General features: G+C 36.2%; 1 protein-coding gene across 1 annotated transcript; it reads right to left on the bottom strand.

Annotated features, from left to right (window-relative positions):
* Positions 1–923: 923 nt before the first annotated feature.
* Positions 924–22219, bottom strand: SLC38A11 (solute carrier family 38 member 11). Its single transcript, XM_062498471.1, has 12 exons — positions 22190–22219; positions 19755–19872; positions 19272–19346; positions 18551–18685; positions 16798–16863; positions 15064–15170; positions 14821–14900; positions 6693–6763; positions 5679–5840; positions 3852–3964; positions 3053–3184; positions 924–1169 (listed from the first exon to the last, which is right to left on the bottom strand). Exons 1-12 carry the CDS (start codon positions 22217–22219, stop codon positions 924–926), a joined length of 1335 nt encoding a protein of 444 aa, XP_062354455.1.
* Between the last annotated feature and the right edge of the window lie 976 nt (positions 22220–23195).

Below are 23195 nucleotides of genomic sequence, written 5' to 3'. Positions count from 1 at the left end.
ATACATGAATCCTTGATGTTAAATGAATTTTGGAAAACATAACAAATCACCAAAATCTGGCAAACCATGACAAAATCATTAGTCATATACTGAAAAGAAACAGAGGACTAGAATGATAATCAGGTTTAGAATGTTAGTTTCAATTCAATTTCAGAAATAATGAATAATATTATAAATGTAAGAATTGAGCTGCAGTGTAATTTCCTTCTTTGTCAATCTTGACATTTTTACAAAGTTTAATTTTTTTTAATCCACTCTTCTGGATTTATTAGTGCAATATCTTTCAATTACAAGACCACATATTGTAACAGTTACAATTAAACTGTATCAGTTACAGTTCAGTCAGAATACAAAATTTCCTTTGACTCAAGATCCAGTAAAAGGGAAGCTTTCAGCTCTGAAGGACAGTTACTGCAAAATTAAAGACAGAATTAATAAGGGTCTTTCGATTTAATAGCAAAATTATAATACACAGAGATCCAGACATACTTTGTCTCAAGACTTCAATAAACCCCAATAATATAGTGTGCTAATAAATATACATGAAAGCTTATAAAATTAATAAAACCTAAGTTAAATCAATGAAACATGGGAAAGGTTTATATTCCAAAACTTTTAATTTATAGCTTTTAAACAGCATTGCAGATTAAGTTTAAAAATGCAACCTTTTTGGTAGGCTTTCAAGTTATTCAAGTAATGTCTACTGAAAGGCACCTCTGAGATTTTGTGTTTCAACAGTTAAAACTGAAATCCTACCTGAAAAAGAATGGCAGCATAAAATCAAATATGTAAGTACAGTTATACAGTCTAAAATCCTTAGTGGATCTCAAAACAAGAAAAATCTTTGTTCCACTCCCCTTTAAACTGACATGTATGGCTCACTATGAGATGTGCCCGATCTAGCCTGGAGGCTGGTGTGCTACCTATGGTGGAAGCGTGCTGTTGTGTAAAGAAACATTACTAGGGGAGCAGTAGAACATTTCTTTTCCATGGCTGCATTCCTGGGGATGCAAGACAGTCATGACAAACCCAACTGCCATCACTAGCACCCCAAGAACAAGAATCAGGCAGGATATGAGGTTATCTGAATGGTTCCACCGCTCCTTGGACAGCCTTAGATAACATGCAGATGGGATGATAAAGACGAGCGGGGTAGCACTCAGAACTCCCTGTGTATGGGAAAGAGCAATAGAAAAAAACCTCATAAGCATGTTTATTTAGATGTGAAGAACAAAACCCTAAATTTTTAAACAGGTGTGATTAGACTGATGCAACAGTAAAAACAGAGGATAAAGGCTTTTTCCTGTGTTGCTATATAGATAACTTTTTCAAAGTCCTAAATAATATGCAAAAATATCTGTCAAACTGTTTCAAATAATTAAGATTCAAATAAATGCTTTTGCTTTGCTGATACAGAATAGTATTTTAACATTGCAAGAAGCATTTAATCTTATTACCTAAAGTTTCTCAGCTTAAGAGATAAAGTCCAAACATAATTCTTCAATACTTGAACTGATTTAAAATATTTAAGATAATTCCATGGAGGAATATAATAAAGGAATAAAATTTTTTGAAAAGTGGAAGCATCATGTAGCAGTTCAAAGAATTCTGATCAGTTTTGACATATATAACCTGATTTAGGTTGACTTCCCTAGGAAAGCAAAGCACATTTTGACAGAGTAGAACATTTCCTCTCAGTAAAAATTCAGCTCCTCTTTAAATGCTCTCTTAGAAAGGGACAAACAAAAAACACTTCTAAAAATTCTTTTTATAGTAAAGCCACTGCAGATTAGCATATGAGTTACATGCCAAAAGGGATCAACTTTATGTAGAAATTTTGAATGTTTATTCTGTTACATACTTAACAAATACTATGTTTCAATTTAATTATGGTGAGATAGTAACCCAGCCTAAGTAATAACTTTACATCATTATTTGTACAAAAGTTCCAATATTTGTATGGTAGAACCTCTTAACAAGTAGACACAACCACTAAGTATCTACTCCATAAAAATTAACATTTAGGTCTGTGAAGTAACACAAACCAGCATCTCAGTAAAAGAATAACAAAGCAAACTCTGTGGCCCTTTGACTCCCATATGACCCAATAGTTGTCCTGGGAAATTATCACCAGGCAAACACAGCGGCTTGTGTTTTGTTCTAAAACCAGAAAGCAGGGGAAGAGTAAGCAGGGTCAGAGAAGTAGTATCAAATGCCATCTCTGGTGAAGAGCCAAAAGACAGCTCTTCTGCTGAACAGAAAGCCAGCTGAAAAGACAGATCACCTTTCTTTTACATGTAAATACTCTCTCTATTCATTTTCCCCTGCTGCTGGATATCAAGACTGAACAATCTTCGTGAGCATTATTATTACATCCTATAAATACCTACAGCTGTATTATCAAATTATCTCTTAAAAAAGAAAAGGAAAAAAAAAAAAACAGACAAGATAGGAGCTACCCATGCAAATGCCTAGTTATCTGTTTGTAACTGAATAAAGGTACCAGCTTGACTACTGACTAATTGCTTAGGAAAAAAAAATCACGGCATTGATGGAATACTTGCTTTTGAGGGAGTTGTATATTTCCAGTGACCATCTCTGTGGTCTAGCTACTACTGATTCTTTCTTTCTACTTCCCTTTTTGGTTTTAGCCCCTTTGGCAGAAGGCAGTCACTAGAATCTGCCCCAGTGTTTAGTAATTTGCCAACTTCATCAGAAGCAGGCACTAGAGAAAGAAATGCTAGGTTCAGTAGCACTATACAGTTTGGATGAGTATTTTATTGATTCCTGATGCGACTTAAACATATGGTAAGTCATAGCCACGTGCCTGATCTACAAAACTGTTCTAAAACCCTCCCCAATCATACGAATTTTACTTCTTGAACTTCCTTTCACCTTTAATTATCTGGTTTTGAAGCAGTAATTCCTTCTTGTAACACTACTACTGACTATGTCAAATTACATAAAATTTTCAGTAGAGCTGTGGATTTTAGAAAGTTCTGATTAATTAATAAGTGATTTATTAAATAAAAGAGTACACAGGTTCACTTACATTGAGCTCTAAAACTATTCCAAGGCAATCATACACTAATGATACACCAGTCGCCACAGCAATGATAACTACTGTCACAACAACATGGAAAACTGTTGAGAGGTTCCCATGGAAAAACACATTGGCAATAACCTGAAACAGAACAACAATTTTAAACCTTGATTTTGTTCCTTATGTTATTGAACAGCTTACTCCAAACTTCCTAACCCTTAGGAAACTAAAGGAATGGGTGAGAATACACGAACTGAATTTTACTTACCTTCCTTTAAGAAAACCTCTTCATCTGCTTCCAAAAATAACTCATAACAATCATTGTTAAAATTGAAGAACACTTGCCAAATTGACTTAGTTATACCTGTAGGATTTTAGTATTTAGTCTTTTCTCATTTTCCCACTACAGAATAAATCCACTTACAATTATTTATTGAATTGATGGATTTCCTAGATGGAGATACTTCTCAAAAACAAAACTATTAAGAATGAAAATTATGTATTTTTGGCTATTCTCAACACAGTAACAATAGTGTCATTTATGCCAAACTTGGAATTTTAAGCAGTCCTGATATTATTAAGTAATTATTAATATAATGTTGACTAATATTATAATAAACCTAACATTATATGGCCAGTGTCTAAACAGTAATAACTAGTCCCATGTACTCATTGCACATAGCAGGATAAAATATGCTACTATTTATCACAGATTAACCATAGCTTCAGCTACAATATGTATTAATAATGTGACAATATTATAAATATATATCAACAGTGTTAAAAGGAAAATGTAATAAATTCTTACCTCTCTGGTCACAAAACATTCAAGGGGGAAGGTCAGAATTACAGTAACTCCATAACAAAACCTTCCAAATGTAGCAAGGTTGTCATCTCTACAGTAGTTTTCAAATATATCTCCTGAGGTAGAGCAAAACACCAATTAGCTTGAACTTCACATCATTTGCCTACATTTCCAACTTGAAGTGCAAGCTACTGGAGTTACTGGAGTAACAGATTTTGTGATCACCTCTTCTGACATCTAACTAGAAACTAGTTACAGTCCCAAGTTATGTCCAGGAGCAACTTTCAGCTTCTCCTGCTGGTAGCAGTGTTTTTACCTCAAGTAGCATTTATCTTCAAAAGATATTTTAAAATATACATATCAGAGTTTGTCATCTGTTATCTTCCCCATAACATAGATTTAGCATGAGATGCCAGTGTTTGATTAAATAAATATGCAACAGATTCAGAAAGAAAACTGATGTGTAAAAGACAAATTTTCCCTAAAAACTCCTAGAACAATTACATAAAACAGGTGAGAGCTACTTGTGGAGAACTGCATTTCCCTGATAGTATCTAATCACAGCTAATAAGCTGTAGAGAAGAATTTCAAGTATTGTGACCCCAAAAGCCCATTATAAACATATGGATTATTACCTAGCAAATCTACTTATATGTAAAAACAAAAGCATCACTATAAAATACAAATAATCTTGCTGAGTGTTTATCACTTAGAATCTGCAATAATGATCTGTGAAGCACAAGAGACAGTGCAAAACAGTGCCCAGATGATCTATCAGGTCTCTTTTATGTAATTACGATACTGTCTCACGATTTACTGCTTTGGGGATCACAATGGCACAGAAGAAGCAATAAGTTGTACTTTAAACAGCCAAAAGATTTTGACAGAGGAGACAGAAGGTGAGATGGAACCTGCTAACATGACTCATAAGCTGGGGAGGAGCTGCAGGCAGAGCTTCCTGTACCTGAAAGTTCTCAGCCAGCCTGCATTTGGTCTACCTACAGTACATCTCAGACAGTGACTTACTCTGCTGGGGTACACACTGGAGCAGCCAAAAAGAACAGATAAACAGATAAATTGTAGGAGTCCCCATCCTACAATTTCTCTGTTCTCAACTAAATTCTGCTGCTATCAGAAAAGGAAAAAGCTTGCAAGCCTCCTCCTACAATCCAGAATGTTACTATTAAGTAACAGAAAATATGCTTGCTTATGAAATGTGCATTTTCCTTGAAGAAAGTAATGCACTGAAACAAATTTATACGTTGCTCTTATGAACGTACCTTTTTCTCTTCAACAAAATGTTGTTAAATAGCATGATGCAATATTGATTATATATATTTATGTGTATTCATATGCCCACAGAGGTGACAGTACAATTAGTAACACCAGAACAGCTGTTGCAAAGGTAGGAAATATCTCTAACTCTAGGATGATGTATTAGTATAGAGAGGAAAAAGTATAAGAAAATATACACAGATATATACCAGATACCCTGTAGGAAATTTTTATTCTTACTGCTCTCTGCTGCTGGACCATGTGGATAAATCATAGCTGTGTAGTCCTCAGAGTATGAATGATGGAAATATTCAAAAGGGACTTCCACTGGTGAGGCTTATGCTTAAGAATCTGATAGCTATTAAAATGTAGCTGACATTTTTGGACCCTGCTTTGGTTGTTGGGTAACTACGAGGAATGTCTCATTTCTGCCCAAATATACTCTAATTTTTGCTTTTTTATAGTCACTAAGATGTTTACAGAGAAAAATCATACAGAAAGGCAGAAATGTAAGGATTATAGCAAGCATCAAAATTGAGGGATCAAGCAGTTTACCTTCCGTGTATCCTGTAAAAGTCATATATCCACAGGCAGCAAACACTACACTGATGACAAGAGCAAGGGCCACAGACATATGTGTGACTTGAGACCAATTCTTTAATGTGGGCTCTTCCAGAGACCCATATATTAGAAAGCTGTTGTGATGGCAGATGAATGCTGAAACACACGACAGTTAAAGCAAATGTATGAATTCATGCATAAATGCATTGAGACACAGCACAGTTTAAATTCACTCATTACTAAATACAAACATTAATCTTGCAATGAGTGGCAAAGATAAATGGCTTGAACCTTTGCTTGCTTAGTTGATTTGATGAAGGTTTATACTCATCCTGAGATGATTCTGATTACATTATCCTTAATGGCTATACCCTGCACCTCTCCATTCCACAGCTATTTCCTCTTCCTGCTCTTCTTTTACTTAAGAACCCAGCAGCAGATTTGAGAATTTGTGGTTTTTTTAAATGTACAGAGCCATTTGCTACTTTCAGACTTCATATGGCATCCATTTCAAGCAGCAGCAATCACTGGGAGGCCTCAGATTATCACAACGTTAACAAGAAATAATATGCCAGATCCTGCAGGCAGTAACAGATTTCAGAATGAGGACTTTTCTGTTAGAGATTACCCAAGGGAATGCAGAATGATTCCAGCCCCCTCAGTTTATCAGTTAGATGAACCCACGAATGCAGGGGCTTTAGGATGACCTGCACACGTGAGCTGGACTCATGTGCACACTGTCTCTGCTAAGTGGCAAGCCTCTAGAGCCAAACAGACAATGGATGAAATTAATGTCTTACACAATAACAATGACATTCATATGGATCATTCAGTCAATTTCTTTTTTTTTTTTCTACACCAGTTTAACAGGAATACATATATGTATAAAAATCTTGGTTAAAAATATTAAATAGCATTAAATATTTTCTTACAAAAAAGAAATAATTTCTTACAATTGATCTTTATATTGGAAAAATAACCCAGCAAAAACCAGCAAAAACTACTTACCAAATGACATCACTCCAATGGCTTGTACTGCATTTGACTTTGCAAATATCCATGCATTTTCTGATTTGGGTCTAAAACAGACATTTAAATAATTACCCTCTTTTCAATTATAATTTATTAAAAATGACTCAAGTAACATGCTGTAATACAGAACTGCTGCTAGACAGATCTCCAGAACTCTCTGAAATAGCTCCAGTGTTTATCAACAAGCTGAAAACAGGGAAATACCTTTCTCATCTCCCTTGTTCTGATTCAAGTATTTCTGTAACCAGTGTTTACAGTAAAAAATGTCAGTTTTATAAATAAACTCTTCAAGTCAACATATACCAAGAAATCGCAACAGGAAAGGCAAAAGCTGTTACTGATTCTGACTAAGGTTATCTCAACTGAAAATGTCCTCTGACTATTTAGAGGCAATTTCTACCTTTGAATTTAAACATGTAATCCATGCAGACTAGAGATACCATTTTACTAGGCTACAAATCAAGTGAGGTCCTTTGCCTTTCATTGCACCTTTTCCATCTGTTCCTCATAGTAAATAATTCTGCTGCTTCCCAAAACATATAAGAAATTGTAAGAGAGTACATGGAGACTTTTACAGTCAGGCAAGAATGTAATGTTCCCCACACATCCTCCTCTAAGATACGCTCACAGACTTGGACCTGTAGTAATTGCAATGCTTAGAGGAGGACTATCAGCAAACTTTGTTTAAAAACATTTACTGCATGAACTTCATCTTGGAATAAAGAGCCAAAATGAAAAAACAGGGAGGGACATAAATCATCCTTTTCCAGAAATATAATTTGCAAAAAACATCAAATGAAATTCACAAGCTAGTTAAATATTGAATTTGTGATATTAAAGTACAGACTGAAAAACAATCCAGAGAAGCTTTCTCTTAAGAAGTTGGCTACTGCTAACCTTGACTGCTCTGTTTTTATTTAGAGGGAAAGGTGCTGCCACCTGAGGCCTTAAGATGTTCTTTTCCTACTGCCCTAGGAAGCAGTATGGCACTTAGGCCAGTTCTGTGAAGGTAACAATGGCAGCTTTATCTCTCCCTCTCTTTGGTGATCTGTCCCTCTCACTGGTTTTGACAGCTGCAGTGGCATATGCTATGCCAGGTTTCATTGCTTTCAAATGTTTAAATTACACCTCCAGCACCTAAAAATAAACAGATTAAAATAAAAGTAATAATAATTTTAAAAGTAAAAAAACCCACAGTTGCATTTTCCTCTTTCAGAACTTATATCTTACTATTTCTTCAGTTCAAATAATCAATCCTTCCTCTTCACATTAAGAAAACACAGCTTTTAAGTACCTAGTACACATTCAGTTCAGACTTAGAGCAGCTTCTCAGCTCTTAAGCTGTGGTTGTGAAGCTTAACTTTGAAGTTAACAGAACCTGAACATAAAATCAAGTTCTCCTTTTTTGTTCTCTGACACAGTATATTGCCTTGAAATGCTGTAACATACTGCCTGGAGCCTTAAGCAGATGAATTACAGCCCTCCTAAACTATCCTCAGACTCAACAAGTAGATGTAAAGTACTATGGATGAAACAGAGCTATCTGGTATTTGTCTTGAGAAAGAGGAGTTCTGACCCTCTCCAGCTGCTGTTGCTCCATATATAAACTCCCTTAATATTATAGTGCCACTGATTTCAAATCACTACACCTAGCGATTGTCTGGAAAATTAATATTAATAATTTTGAATGTAATATCTTTCAGAAAAACATTCATATCTGATTGGAAAAACTGCAATAATATTTCAGAATAGAGTATGAAGGAAGCTAATACTACATTTGTTCCCTTCTGTAACCACTAGAGGTCAGCTTTGATTATAAACGTACAGAATGAAAATCTGTTTTTTATATTTTCCTTTGACAGCAGAATTTTACAGTTTTGACTTTCCTAGTAATAATTAAATTAGATTATCGACTATCTTATAAACAAAAGTATTTTTAAATGCACAGAAATAAAGAATACTTTTGCCTGAAACACATTTAATTTCTGTAAATAGGGTATATTCTGTGCAATGTTATAGCTATTTTATAAGCTCCTACAAATACTGATTTGAAACGGGAATTCAGAATGCACATAAATTTCACTTGAAATATTCTTAATAAAGTGGCCAATTAATTAAAAAAACAAATCACAGGAGCTGGTTTTCCCCTTGCACAGCATTAGCTTATGCACTAGCAATATGCAAAAGACCAAGATATTGCTTTACCAATGAATGACAAATCAGATTAGGAGTATTATTTGGGGAAAAAAATCCAAAAGAGCAAAATCCTACTTATTTAGCAGCCTAAGAAGACAAAGTCCTTCCATTCTAGTTGCAGAATAGAAGAAGTATTTCAGATCCCTGATTTGAACACTACCAGCAGTTTGTAATGTCCTACAATTTATGCTGGTACAGATGTGCTATTTTCTTCAGTAACTCATATAGTGCTGCATGTGCTTTGAAAAACATTTTCATATCATGGGAAGAGAAGGATCTCATGCAGTGAAAACACACAGCCAGAAATTTCATTTCTGAGTGTTTGGAACTGAGAGTCAACAGTTCTAGAGCTGTGATCACATCAGTAAGAAATTTCCCCCAAGTTCAGTCTGCAGAACACAAAGACTTATGAAAAGCTCCTGGGAAAGGGTGCAGGTAACATGAAAGTGTCTATATAAAATAAGGCTTCATAGAAAGACTTCTCAGAAAGAGAAAACTGTCAGAAAACAGTAGGTGTTAGTTATGGAAGAGCCATACAGTGAACAATCACATAAAATCACTCACAAGTTGAAGAGCAGCTAATGGAAACGTCATCTGTCAAAGTAAATATACACACACTGATATAAAGGTAAACATCTCTGTAGGCAGATGCATACACACACTGAAAGGGTTTCACAAGAATACAGGATAACTTGTGGTTTTTCAATCCTGCTGCCACTGGCCAAGATGACTTTTTTTTCCTTTTTTTTTCCCTTTTATTTCTTTTTTTGAGGGGACCTTTTTTCTGACCTACATTCTTGTTAGGAGTTATTAGGGGAAGATTTAACTGCTCCTTATACAAGAACAGCATTAGCTGTGAAAATCCATGAATGACAAAACCAGCTAGCTCTCTGCTTCTCACTCACTCAGTGTATAAAAGCATAGTCTATGCCTGCATGAACAGGAAGTTTTTTCATGCTGAAGAATTATTAGTTTGATGAAACAATGAAAGATAACAGAAGAAATAAATTTTGAACTAAATACACTTGCTGACAGGTATTGTCTATCATACATAGTAGAAGCTGAAACACAAAGTAAAACCTGAGATGTAATTTACCTGTATTTCTTGGAACAAAAATAGTAAAAGATTGAGTAAAAAGTCTAAGGGAGTTCCCATACAGCTCAAACTAAGGCAAAAGCAAGACAGAGACTGAAGGTAGTGAGGCCTAGGAACGGAAAAGACCTGAAGGGTAAGAAAATAAGACTTTACTCAGTCCTCTGTATATGTAAGTGAAAATATACCATAATAAGCATATTAATAAGGTCTATTTTTTCTTTTAAATATTCGTGTTTATCTACGTAAGAATAGGGAAATTAAGAAGAACAAATGAACCAGGCAGGGGACAAGGCATCCTAACAGAGTAAGCATCCAGATCATGAGTAAGAGTCGGGCAGATCTGTTTGGCAGTGTAAGATGGCCTATATCTTCTACTTCTTGTAAAACACTTGCAGCATAATAGTCCTCATCTTAAGATCAATGCTATACAAAAATCTTTTCTGTCATTTATATAGAAATTGTGCAGCAGAAGAGTGTATGACAAGAAAAACATCTTTAATAAAGGCAAGAGAAATAAATATCCCTGATCTCAACCAGCTTGTGGCTATGAAACACTGGCTGGAAAAAAGAAAAGTGATTTCTAGAGAGGAACAAAGTCATATTTTTGACAGGGGAGCTACATGTTGGAATGAGGAAAAGACTTACAATGTTTTGGACTGAAGATCAGTGTCAAGTTGCCAAGTTTAGGTGCAAACCAGCAGTTTAAAATGGAATCCAGAATAATCTCACAGATTCATTCAGGTTTAATTCAATGATTTAAACATCTAGGAAATAACTTTTAACATTTCAATTTAATTCTATTCTAAGGTAAAATGCCTTTCTAGGTATTCCTGAACTTTAACATTTTAAAGACAGTTTAAAAATACTGAGAAGTTAATAGATGCTGAATATAACTTTAATCAATATAAAGAAAATGAATATGGCTTGCATTAGCCTTGGATTTTATATTAATCAAAGTCATCTTGTGAAAGAACACAGATAAGACAAAGCTATTATGTCAGCCCGACTTAGATACAGCTACTTCTACCCTTCTTTCTTCCTTAATGACTTACTTAACAGTTCTGTAAATACAAAATAACTTAGTTGGGATTTTCAATTTCATCACACATTAAGTTCACCTTTGCTTACTACTGGATTTTTTATATGAAGGAAAGAATCAACTTTTTACTTTCAAATTTTTTTCCTGAGCCCTTGATGTTTTATCCCTGTGATCAGCTGCCAGTTGAGTAATTCTTCCATCCTCTTTATGTGTAGCAGATCCTGCTGAAGTTTTTCATAGACATTTATGTATTATGGAGACACTCACCTCATAACATTCTAGCTAAAGAATGCCAAATTAAATTAAAATGATCTCTCTTTATAAGCTACATACAATATTTCTTTTCACGGCAAGGAATGTTAGTTTCAAGTTTGAAGCATGAAGTTATGCCATGAACTATTAGCATGCTGCACTTTACTGTTTGAATTAATTCTTCCCTATTTTTCTGGTCACAGTAAGTAAATATCCAGCCATAAGAAGATGGGAATAAAGATCAGGTCAAAATGTATTTTTTATCCAACATATAATACTGAGAATTAACTCTTAATAATCCAGAACACTGGAGTCTATCTGCAGGTTTATTATGTCATTCAGGTAACAATAATCATATTGTTATCAAAACCCAAAACTGGAAAAAAGAAGTACCTCAGTTTCATATTTGTCATAAATGAAAATAAACCAAGTAATCCTACATCTTAAATACATTTTGTTTTTCTCATGAGAACATGACAATAACATTCCTAAAATGTCCTGGACAACCTGCCACAAACCCAAAGCAAACAAAGAAGCAAACAAACAAACAAACAAACAAACAAACAAACAAACAAACAAAAGAAGCAACATACAAAACCTTGTAATTACTGTTTAAAACAGTAATAATCTTGTTGTTTCTCTGATGGTCTAAAACACTGCAGAAAGTTTCAGATTATTGCAGAAAATATCCTGTATTGCTTTGTTGTCTAAATAAGATTTTTCAACAAGAGGATGGATTGCATTTAAGCAAAAAAAGTTCTATCATTTCCACATAATGATCTTGTACCTCTCAAAGGGAAGAAGTATTCACTTTGAAAAATCTAAAGGTAAATTAAAACTGATTACTACTCAGAAAGTAATTATGAAAGCAGGAATATATCCAAGTGGGATTCCAGTGGAACCTGACCTGAGTCCAGTACTTTTGAATGTATTCAGCCATGACTTGAATGATAGAACAAAATTTAAAAAGTGTCCTTAATGGAAAGCATGAAATGTGCAACTTACACAATGGGATAAAAAAAAGAAAAACCAAATACGTTGGTAAATGGAGAAATCATCTGATAAAGCAGCAGTCAATTCTGTAAAGACAAATTCTACAGTTATGCAGAGGATAAAAAGGCTTCGCAAGAACAAGACAGGGAGAACAAACAAAAAAATTCCTAAACTTCATGAGAAGAGTATCAAAGAAAGGAAAATTCACCAGCAAACAGTTGTGCAGAGTACCTCATGCTTGGTAGTTCTACTAGATTGCAAACTCAAGGCACATTCATGGTATCATGCTATTTTCCAAAGAGGCTAACATCAGACTAGGTTACATAAACAGAGGCATGGCAATCCCCAAGGGATACAGTTGAAAGGGACCTTACAACACTTTGCATTTAAGACACATCAATCTTTCTTCTCTTCTCCTCAGAGGGAATATCCCAGTCAGGTGGGGCACCACGATTCCACTTAATTTGCAGAAAACTTAAGTCAGCCATTGAACATGATTAGAAGCACAGGAAATGACAAAAAGAGAAACTCTAAAGGAACTGTTCTTGTTTAGTCTATAGAGAGGATCCCCAAACAGGGAAAAATTACAGCTCTTTTACATGTGTTTTCCAAGCACCTGGAAAAGCATAAAGAGTTTGCTGACCATATCAACTGTGATTAGGCCAAGAAGCAACCAATATGAAATGGACTCATACACATTCAGGAAGAATTAATAAGAAATGGCTAGTTAAGGATTGGAATTGGAAACCATGGAAATGTCTAGTTTGTTCTTGGCAATCACCTGTCATCAGTGGCAGACACACAATCAGTTCTGTCATACAACAACTGCAAGGATTAAATATTCTTGTCCTCATCAAGCCCTTGTCCAGGATTGCACAAATTCTTTTTCTATATGACAGATACAAGGACTGTGCTATCATAACAATGATTTTTAAAAATCTCTTCAGGAATTCTGTCTTCTATTGTATTTTATTTTAATAAGGATTCACAGTAAATGTGTCAATTCATTTGTTTCACTTGGAATATGATGAGACCTATATTAAATATAATAGTATTCTTTATTTTCATTGCAAATAAAAGTCATACCCTTATACAACCAAATAGAAGAGTTTCAACAATTAAAGTATATCTATATGTCTAAGTGTAAAATAAAAATAGCAAAGATAGTAGAAACAGACATAAACAGAATGTTTGTGAGGAAAAAAAAATAACTGTTTATCAACCAACTTGCTAGATGCATTTTTTGAAAACATGAAGTGTAAAGGTAGAAATGGAAGTTTCTAAAGAAATAAGGAGCAAAACTTCAAGAATCATTCAGAACCAAACAGTATGTACTGTAAGAAAAACTGGAACCATGCATTCCATATTTTTCAGTGCATCACAACTGTGGAGAAAAATGTTACCATAGTAACAAGGTTATCAGTAACTATTATATATAGCTTCTTCCTTTTTTAACAGGGAGTGTTGAGATTAACCTTTTAAATACCCCTTTGACACACAGTGTGAAAAACATGCTGCTCCAGAAATATGATGGGGAGGGAAGTTCCACACTGTTCTGAGAGACAGATTTTGTGGATGATAGACAACATCATCTGGTACAACTTAAGAAACTGCTATTCTAGGCATCTTCCTACCCTTAAACCTGAATACCCTGCAATTAACCCATGTATCACAGCAGTAATACAAATGAACAATTGTGTCTAACACTGATGAAACAATCCTGGTGGAAGAATCTACTTAGGGTATAAGGGCATAAGAAGTACCATATAAACCTGTTACAATAAATAAAAAAGCAGAAATAGAATTTGTCACTTTTATTAATGTACACATTTAAAGGATAAGAAAAAAGACAGACCTTCTGAGCCTTTAAGGAAAAATAAGAGATTTATAACACTTTGTTGCAATATAATCATAAAAATATTGTCACAACACATACTTATGCATACCAAATTGTCTAGAACACTCCAATGTCCAATGTTAAATACTACTTTCAGAGTATGTGTGCTGTGAGAATTTTTCATATTATATAGTTGTTTTCTCAAATGACAAAATATAGATTTTATTATTGTGTTGTTTTAAAAATTCTCAGTGTTTGTATTTGATTTTTATTATGAATTTGTTATATTTATCTTATCAGAAAAAGAAATATTCCTAAGATAGTATCTATTTCAATGATTGCAAATATAGGTAGTCTGACAATAACGGAAAAAAATTTTTAAAGTCTCAAATGACAGACAATCTCTCATGCCAATTCAGGACTCACCTGCTATTAGTCATCCATAATTTCCCATTTATCTCTAGGGGTTTTGAGACTTTCTCTAAATTTGCTTATACCCAATAGAAGAAAAAAATTAAAAGGATTAAGTATATTTAACTGTTCATTTTATATTACTGTTGATAGAGATTTCTCAATCATCTGTCCGTTCCAAAGCAGGAATGTTCAACAACTATGCAGGTAAATGCAATAGTGAAATAACACATTATACATGAACAGAAGTTCACTTTGTGGAAAGTATAAGAATACTCACACTTGTGGACTGAAGGTTACTGTTCTCACCATCACAATAATCAGGATGACAATGGTTAGAATCAGAGAAAGAAGGGATACCTGTAAAGGCAGAAGTATTACTTCAGTCAGTAAGCTGCTGAAAGGTTGTCCTTTGAGCAGCATAATGCATTTGTTGATTATTTACACAGAGTTATGACTGGCTCTTATTTTCAATGGCATACAGAACAATAAACCAAAAAAATCAACTGCTGTTATGATTTACCTTTCCCAATTTTGCTATGTCTCGATATAAAGATATAGGTAAGGTAAAGATGATGGTGGTAACAAGAATTATGAAGTGACGGTCGGTAAGCACGTTATCCAGCCCAACTAAAGCAAAAAAAGAAAATAATTTATTTCTTTAAGAGACTAACTTGAGGAAAAGATTAGCTACATTTGAAAGGTCAGAAGTAACAAACTGTTGGTGATCAAGCTTTTATTCCCTTTACTCAGCCTAAGTAACACTGAAAACTAGGCATTAACTACACTGAGAAAGCCATGCACAGCATGGGCATAAACACAAGAATTCTGAAAATTCAAACCAAATGTGTGACATATGGGATATATTAAATCAGAATTGCAAAGTCTGGATTCCTATATATAGATTGGTGTTAACCTCTTTCATCATGTCGGGGTCAATGCACGGAGACTGCAAGTAAAAAATTTTACTACTTCTTTCTGCCATTTAGTCTTGAGAAATTTTTGATACTTTGAGTTGACATCAGTTACTGTGCTGTTTAGGATAGCATTGTTCTGTAAGAAAAGGCCTAAAATAAGTTAATTTTGAGGTTCCTTTTGAGCCCCTCCTTTCCTGCCATCAGCCGGCTTCCACTTGCAAAGTAGATTACCATGTGAAGGCAACAATGCTGTTATAATATTCCATGCAATCAGTGGGATTTGTTTGCATAACTGGTGGGTTTTTTCAGGCCAACGACAACTTAAAATGAAACACCTCCAAGTTCCAGTGAGACTACCATAAATCATTGGCCTGAATGAACACTTGATGAATAATTATGGTTGGAAAGTGACTGGCAATTGACATGGAAAACTCAGTGTTCTGTTCCCTCTTTTCTTTGGGAGATTATAATGCTTTCCCACCTCTTTCCAGGCAGGTATTCTACCAGACAGGTAATAATATTTGTCATGCCTCTATTACACAAGTCATATTTATATATAAATTATTAGCTATTCACTGTCACTATGAAATTGATCAAGTATTCACAGAACAACAGTGTGTGACAATTAAAACTTCATCCACACCTTTCAGGTTTCACATGCTGAAAATTACAATTCTCCTGTGGAAATGAAACAGTTCATGAAAATACGCATTTCCACTTCATTACAGACATGTTTTCTCTCAGTTTAATTTCCCAGTGAAGAGTGTTTTAACTTAGCTGCTTTTGTGCTAAAGTAGATATCAAACACATACACAAATTGCTCCACTGATGCTGCTTTGAAAACTTAGAGCACATAAAAGGCAACAAGGGGACATGAGTTAGGAAGCATTAAATTCATTGTAGTATTTGCAACTTCTCCAGAATTTTCACTAGATGAAGTACTATTTCACTATTATTATTATTATTATTATTATTATTATTATTATTATTATTGGAAATACCTAAAAAAAATACAAAACACAATAATCTTGGAAATACACAGATGTGGAAGACTCACTTCTATCTGCTTAGTATTTCAGTGAAGCATCTGGTCTTCACTGACACTGAGTCCACTGATAGCCAAGGACTAGGATTCATAGTTTTTATTTGGGAAAGGCTTATTAAAGAAAAAAAAAACAAACTCAAAAAACCCCACACATAAACACATGCTTCAAGTTCTTAATTTGAACTAAACGTAAGAGTGATTTACAATCTAAATTACAGGTAATTCCAAAATACTTATGCTATGTTTCCATACAATACATAATCCCCCATTCTTAAAATTTTTAAATGTATCTTACCTCCAGGAATTCTCTGAAAAACTTTAGTTAAAGTGTCTCCTGTTATTATATTGTAGCTGATCATAGCTTAAAGTAAATAAATTTTTTGTTAGTACAAGTCATATCCAAAATATTTGATTAACACTGAATTCACACCTTTTGTAGATTTCAGGATTATATGCCACTATCTCTCTAATATGAATTCTGGCTAGCAGCAACTTGAAAGTTTCAGGTTTAAAAAAAAATTATTTAAGGCATCATTGTTTTTTATTTATTTATTTTTAAACAGGTACAACCTAAGCAATAATGCAGCCTTATAAGCAAGGCCATTGTGCTGAGTGGACTTATAAGCTTACTTCAGAAGAGGATAAAAAAGGCTTTCTAAAACCGTTTGCTTCAAATTGCAATTCTTTGTCAGTTTATTTTCCAATGCTTGTTTCTATTTAGTAAATTTCCTGTGCTAGTCTAATAATCAGTTCTGCAATGAAATGCAAAGAACTTTAGCTCATGCAAAAAACTAGCAAACTCTTTAAACTAGAAAAAAGAAGGAAAATATACATTAAGATATCAGATATGGACTTTGATTCTTCCCTCTAATTAAGAAGTGCTGTGGCCTTAAAACTCATATTTCGTTCTCATCTAATGCTACACTAAGAATGAGTAAATTTGTGCATGTGTGTATACGCATACACAAAATATATTTATACACTCTTGTGGACTTCAGCATTTAGACAGCATATACTTAGGTATTGATTTTAACTATACATAAATATTCAGTACTGTGAAATTTTAAGTCCTTAACACTACTTACATAAATTAAATCAAACACTTACAAGATTATAGCCATAGCTCTATGGTAAGGACTTGAGACCTTTACAATTCTTTTGTTCTGTTATCGATGGAGTAGTTGATTTACAAAGGAGTAAAAATAAAAGTGTAGCACTGCTGCCTGCAGTAACAGTAACCTCATGCCATTAAAAATCTCAGATATCTGTAGCCAGACCCAAAACAGGAATTTTGATCTGTGACTCTGTGATCACCAAGTCCAGACTCTTGATAACTCAAGTTATCACGTCTTGCAGCCGCATGTGTGAAAATATCATGATTATTTCACATTTGATTTAATTATGTTGCTACAGCAGGGGACAGATTCAGATTATAATTTTATTTCAAACTTCTGGTCAAAAATATTCCTGGCCAGATCGTACCTTTTTGTTCATTTACTATTTCTTCTTCGAAGAGGTCTTGACTGCCCAATTTCCTAGTACCTTGTTGGGTCTGAGGCTGAACTAATGCTTTTGTACAGCACATAATATTCTAGCAAGACCAAATCAGTGGCTTCCCCAGTTACAGTAACATTGCATCTCTGAAAATGCTGCATCTCTGAAAAAATACTAATTCAGTACACTCCTAAATTTGTATTTTCCTTTTGTTTCAGACACACTGACTTTGTGCTCTGCTACTCAACCTAGAACAGAATCTCCTTTGCTATTTTTCTAGCTAATTTTGTGATTAATTTTCATCTGTGTAATCGCAAACTTCTCTGCTATTACATTTCAGTTAATTTCTATTATTCTGATCCTTCAAATCACTGAATTACTCCTCAGTGATTTTTCAGAACCCACAACATAAATTTATTTTTTTTAAATAGCAAAGAAGCATATGCAGTACATTCTTTATATAGTTGTTAGTATTTAATCAGTGAAACAATGAAGTAATGTGAAAAAGCTTGTTACATATAAAAGTTAAACATTTCAATTTCATGTGATCTTACCAATAAATGGATACAAAAACTGGAGAGTTGAAAGGATTAGATAACCTACGAGACCATACGTTTTTTTGACCAGCTCTTGATAGGTTTTTGTACTGGACAGACTTCCTCCTTTGATCAGTAATATAATGGAATAATCTGTTAAAATATAAAATTACTGTTAAAGACAATATGAGCCAACTTGTGGCTGATTAATTTTCACCTTCTTTCACTCCTCTAAAAAAAAAAAAGTCTGTAAGAAGAAAAGCAGTGGCACTAGGAAGAGCAGGGATGAGAAATCTCACGAAATCTTTCAACCCAGGAGCTATAGGCTCATATTGGAAGAAAAATACTTAAAATCATAGTAAAATCAAAGGTTTTCATTTGGCAGTCTATTTTTAAAAAGTCATACACAACCCACTCAAGATTCAGTCTCTTAATTAGGACAAAAACATAGACTCAAACAGGTGATTATGGGGCACAAATAAGAACATTCTTTCAAATGTTACCTCGACCAGGAAACTAAGGCTTTATGAAAATAAATGTAGTCAAAAAGCAGCTTCGTATGTTGTACAGTGTAATTCTCTACATTTACTAATCTGCTCAAGGGATTAGTGAGGTAAGGAAAAAATCAGAAATTTTTATTGTCATAGATATACTTGTTTAAGGTATAATTAAACTCAAGTTCAGCTAAAACACTGCAGGACTAATTTTATCTTTACAACAGAAACTGCCTTTAGAGTACCTGTGATATAGGCAACCACAAACAAAAGCAGTACTCCTAGAGGAAAACCTGCTTCCTTCATCGAATAAGGCAATCCTGCAAAGCAGAAAAGGAGAGATTCTAGAATACTCTTTCCAAATATTTATTTGTGAGAATTAAAATACAGAAAAATTCAGATTTTAAAAAATGCTAGTAATCTCACAAATTGGACTAACATGCTTAAACATCAAAAAGATAATTTTCCATGGACGAAGTGTTGCTTAAGTATGAAGTTCAGTTCAATCTGCCCAACCTCTCTGATCATTATGGCCAAGAGACTCTGGGCCATTTATCACTAAGGCGTGGCCACAACTGACACCTCTGCATTTTTGCAAAGTCAGCAAATAAATACGGTAAAAAAAATCTTTAAAAAACATCAGCAGAAAGTAAGGTGTCAGTGTTACTCTCCAAGCTGGATAGTCTAAACAAGGCTGAATACAGGATAGTAAAGAAAAGTAGACTTACCTATAATGCCTGATCCTATGATTGAATTAATGATGTTAAAGCCAGCTGATGCCAGATCACTGTTTCCCCCTTTACTCCTGGGCTTACTAAGGAGGGCTGTTTGGTCATCTGTTTCTACCTATTTCAGGAAGACAAGGAAAACACTATATATGAGAAAAATAGGTGAGAACAAGGATTGTGCACATAGTCTATGAAGGATTTTAAAAAACTGTCATCGACTCAGATTTGTAGAGGTATTTTGATGAATAAATCCCCTTTTTCAGTGAGAAATCAAAGGGGTATTAAGCAGCTAATTCCTGTTTAAGTCTGACCCATAATCTTCTGTAATTCTCTGAAAAATAATAAGTGGAAGGACAGAAATATATATAAACTCAGAGGCAGGCTGCTAAACAAAGACATTCTTAGTCAGGTTTCAAAGGCAGAAATGTGAATCAAGAATTTTAGAAAATATTTGGCTAATACAATTGGTCAGTAAAAAAAGTTCCTGAATCAGGAAAATAAAATTAATTTCAAGACTTAGTAGTAAAGTATGCCAACATCTTAACATACTCCAATCCAAGGTTTTATCCAGTATTTTAAATATTTCTGTGCCATTCAATGGTTTAGTTCATTATGAATAGTTAATGACACTACAAAATCGGCTAGTCCCAGATAGTTTCTGTGGGAAAGAACCAAAGTTCAAAGTACAGTATGTATCCAGTAGCTTAAAAAATTAACATTTGTATCTTCATAAAAGAATTTTTACATAAACACGCAGTAATCCTCTCCTTAGATCACCACTGCGCTGCCAGAGAACACTTTAGCATTATTCATTAGAAAGACTGTATTTTACCTGAAGTTGTGAAATTCAAGAGAGGAATTTAATGAATAAAATGCTTGCCTGTGTTCTGTGTACTAAGTTTGAGGGTAAAACCACTATTTCATGGATGTAGAAGCCTGTTTAACATACACAGCAGGTAGTACAAACTCAGATGCTTGTCACTAATATTCCTGGAAAAAATATTAAATTACTAGTCATCTGTAGATAGACACATAAACTGACAAGCATAAGATTGCCTGCCTCTAGTAGGGCACATTTAAGTGGAACATTTAATCCTTAAGCAGCACTAACATAAGAAGGGTAATACTGTCTCAGATCAAAGGCCAGCATAGCGTGGTATCCCATTTCTGAGTGATGACCATGGAAGGCGCCTAGCGAAAAGCATAAGAACATAGGAAATCGCTAGTTAGCAAATAACTTTCCTGTCCCAGCTTTCCTCAGTCAGTGTATTTTGGACTTCCCAAACTGGTTATGTTCTTGGTGCATCACACTTCTTAATGGACTGCTGCTTGATGTTTTTCCCTTTTCTGAAACTGTCTATAAGTTTTAGGATCTACAATATCATGTGTCAGTGAATGCCACGTTTTAATATGCATCACAGGAAGAGACCGGTATTTTAATTTGTTCTGAATCTACCATTCAGTATTTTCATTTGACGTCTCCAAGTCTTTTGTGTCATCACAGACAAACTAACCACTATCGCCTATCTTCTTCATATCACATAGTTTCATAACTTTCTCCCTCAGTTGTTTCTTATCTAAATTTGTGCTATATTTTTATTTCACTACCGATTTCAGCAACAGAAGCATCACAGTCATTCTCTCCTGAAAATTTAATGCTTTCTGCTAACAACACAGTACAGGTGAAATTGCTCTGAACAGAACAGTCCAGTTCCCTCCCTTCAGTTGTTACAAGAAATTAACACAATGTGCATTGCTAAGCCCTGGTCCCTTTCCCCGCTTGGAAAGGACGTATTTATATTTAAATGGGAAATAAGAAAGCACGGGTGAAAGGGCTCCTGTGTGAAGAGCAGCGCTCGTGAGGGTGCCCCAGGCCGGCAGAAAGGGAGGGATGCCAGCTGGGAGCCCGGCCGGAGAGCTGTTCACCGCGGGAGGCTGCGGAACCGGTGGACGGGAGGCGTCCGCCTCTCGCGGGGTCGTCTCCCGGGGGCTCCTGCGAGCCATGGGCCAGCCAAGGCCACCCGCTATAGCGGGGACGGCAGGAGATGATGGGGCACGGCAGGAGACGGAGCGCTCACGGGACACCGAATTTCAGCCGCGCCGAGCGGCCGCCCTTCCTTCCCCTGCCTCGCAAGGGTCAGGCTCCCGAGACCGCATTTCTCCTCCTGCGCGGTACCGATGACTCTTCCTTCCTCCTACGAATTCGGGGGCAACCGAACACAGATGAAAAGGCCATCGGTGCCGCCCGCTCGACCGCGGAGCGGGGACGTTCCAGCGGCCGGTGGCCCCGAGCCGCCACAGCCGGCCGCGGTGCCCTCACACCCATCCCCGCCCCACGGCCGGCGGAGCGCACGGCCAACTCCGGCGGGTGCCGGCGGGCTCGCTGCGCCGCGCAGAGTCCCACACCTCGCCTGTCCCCGGTGCCCGGCCGGTACCTGGCGAGCGGCGGCCGGCGGCGGCTCCATGGCCGGCGGGCCCGGGGCTCGCGGCGCTCGCGGCGCCCGGGACGAGCTCCCCTCAGGCGGGCTCGGAGCGGTCCCGCGGCGCCTCCGCCGTGTGGGAGAGGCGGTGTGCGCCCGGCACGGCACGGCACGGCACGGCACGGCTCGGCACGGCACGGCTCGGCTCGGCTCGGCACGGCCCGGCACGGCCCGCTGCTGCAGGGACCTGTTGGACCGCGGTCAGGGGCGGCAGGAGCGCCCAGGCTCGCACGGGCGGGCGGGGGCTGCGAGGCAGCGGCCCCTCCTCTGGGCGGCCCCCTCGCTGGAAACGTGCCAGAAAGTAAGCGCTTCTCTGCCTTGAATTTGTAAAATTTAGAGTTTACCCAATCCTTGTTTACCCCGAGGCACCAGGAAAGCTTTCTCGGTTGGATGGGCAACAAAAACCTGGTCCGATGTCATAGCTGCTAATCTGTGGTTGCTTTTTAATACCGGTGTTGTTCGCAAGGCCTCGCTATTCTCCTCAGAGAGGGTAATCTGCTGTAAAGAGTGATGAATCAGATAAAGAACATACTGAGGGTCTAGGGGGAAGTATGGGAAGAGACCAAACTAATTAAAAGATGCAAAATGACAGTGGCTGAAAGTTTAGTTGCTAGATATCAAGCTGAGACCAAACAGCATCCAGCAGAAATATGCTTTGGAAATGTGGAAAAAGCCACACAAAGAAACATACATCTCAAAACAAAACCCATAGGGAGTAGTAGGCATTGATAGAAAATTGGAGGCAGTCATTAATTTCATGAAGTATTGCCGGGCAAAAAATATAGGGCCTACAAGAGTAAAAAATTCCACCTAACTTTGGGAACTACTCCAATTACTGGAGGGCATAATCAGAATGTGGACCCAAAATTTTCAACGAGATTAAATCATTATGGGGAAAAATGCCTGAGAGATGACAACTAAGTAGCAGAGAAAACAGAGCGTGCTAATTTCCTTTCTATAG

This window comes from Cinclus cinclus, chromosome 9 (genome assembly GCF_963662255.1).
Source record: "Cinclus cinclus chromosome 9, bCinCin1.1, whole genome shotgun sequence".
NCBI lineage: Eukaryota > Metazoa > Chordata > Aves > Passeriformes > Cinclidae > Cinclus > Cinclus cinclus.
The sequence above is the reverse complement of the archived record's forward strand: the minus strand, read 5'-3'. Positions and strand labels throughout refer to the sequence as shown.

Coding starts and splice junctions, on each gene's coding strand:
- SLC38A11 (XM_062498471.1), bottom strand. CDS start 22,219: ATGGAGCCGCCGCCGGCCGCCGCTCGCCAG. Junction 15,171..16,797: donor TTTTCAGAGAATTCCTGGAG/GTAAGATACATT, acceptor TTTTTGCTTTAG/TTGGGCTGGATAACGTGCTT. Junction 6,764..14,820: donor GTAACCTTCAGTCCACAAGT/GTGAGTATTCTT, acceptor TGTCTGTTTTAG/ACCCAAATCAGAAAATGCAT.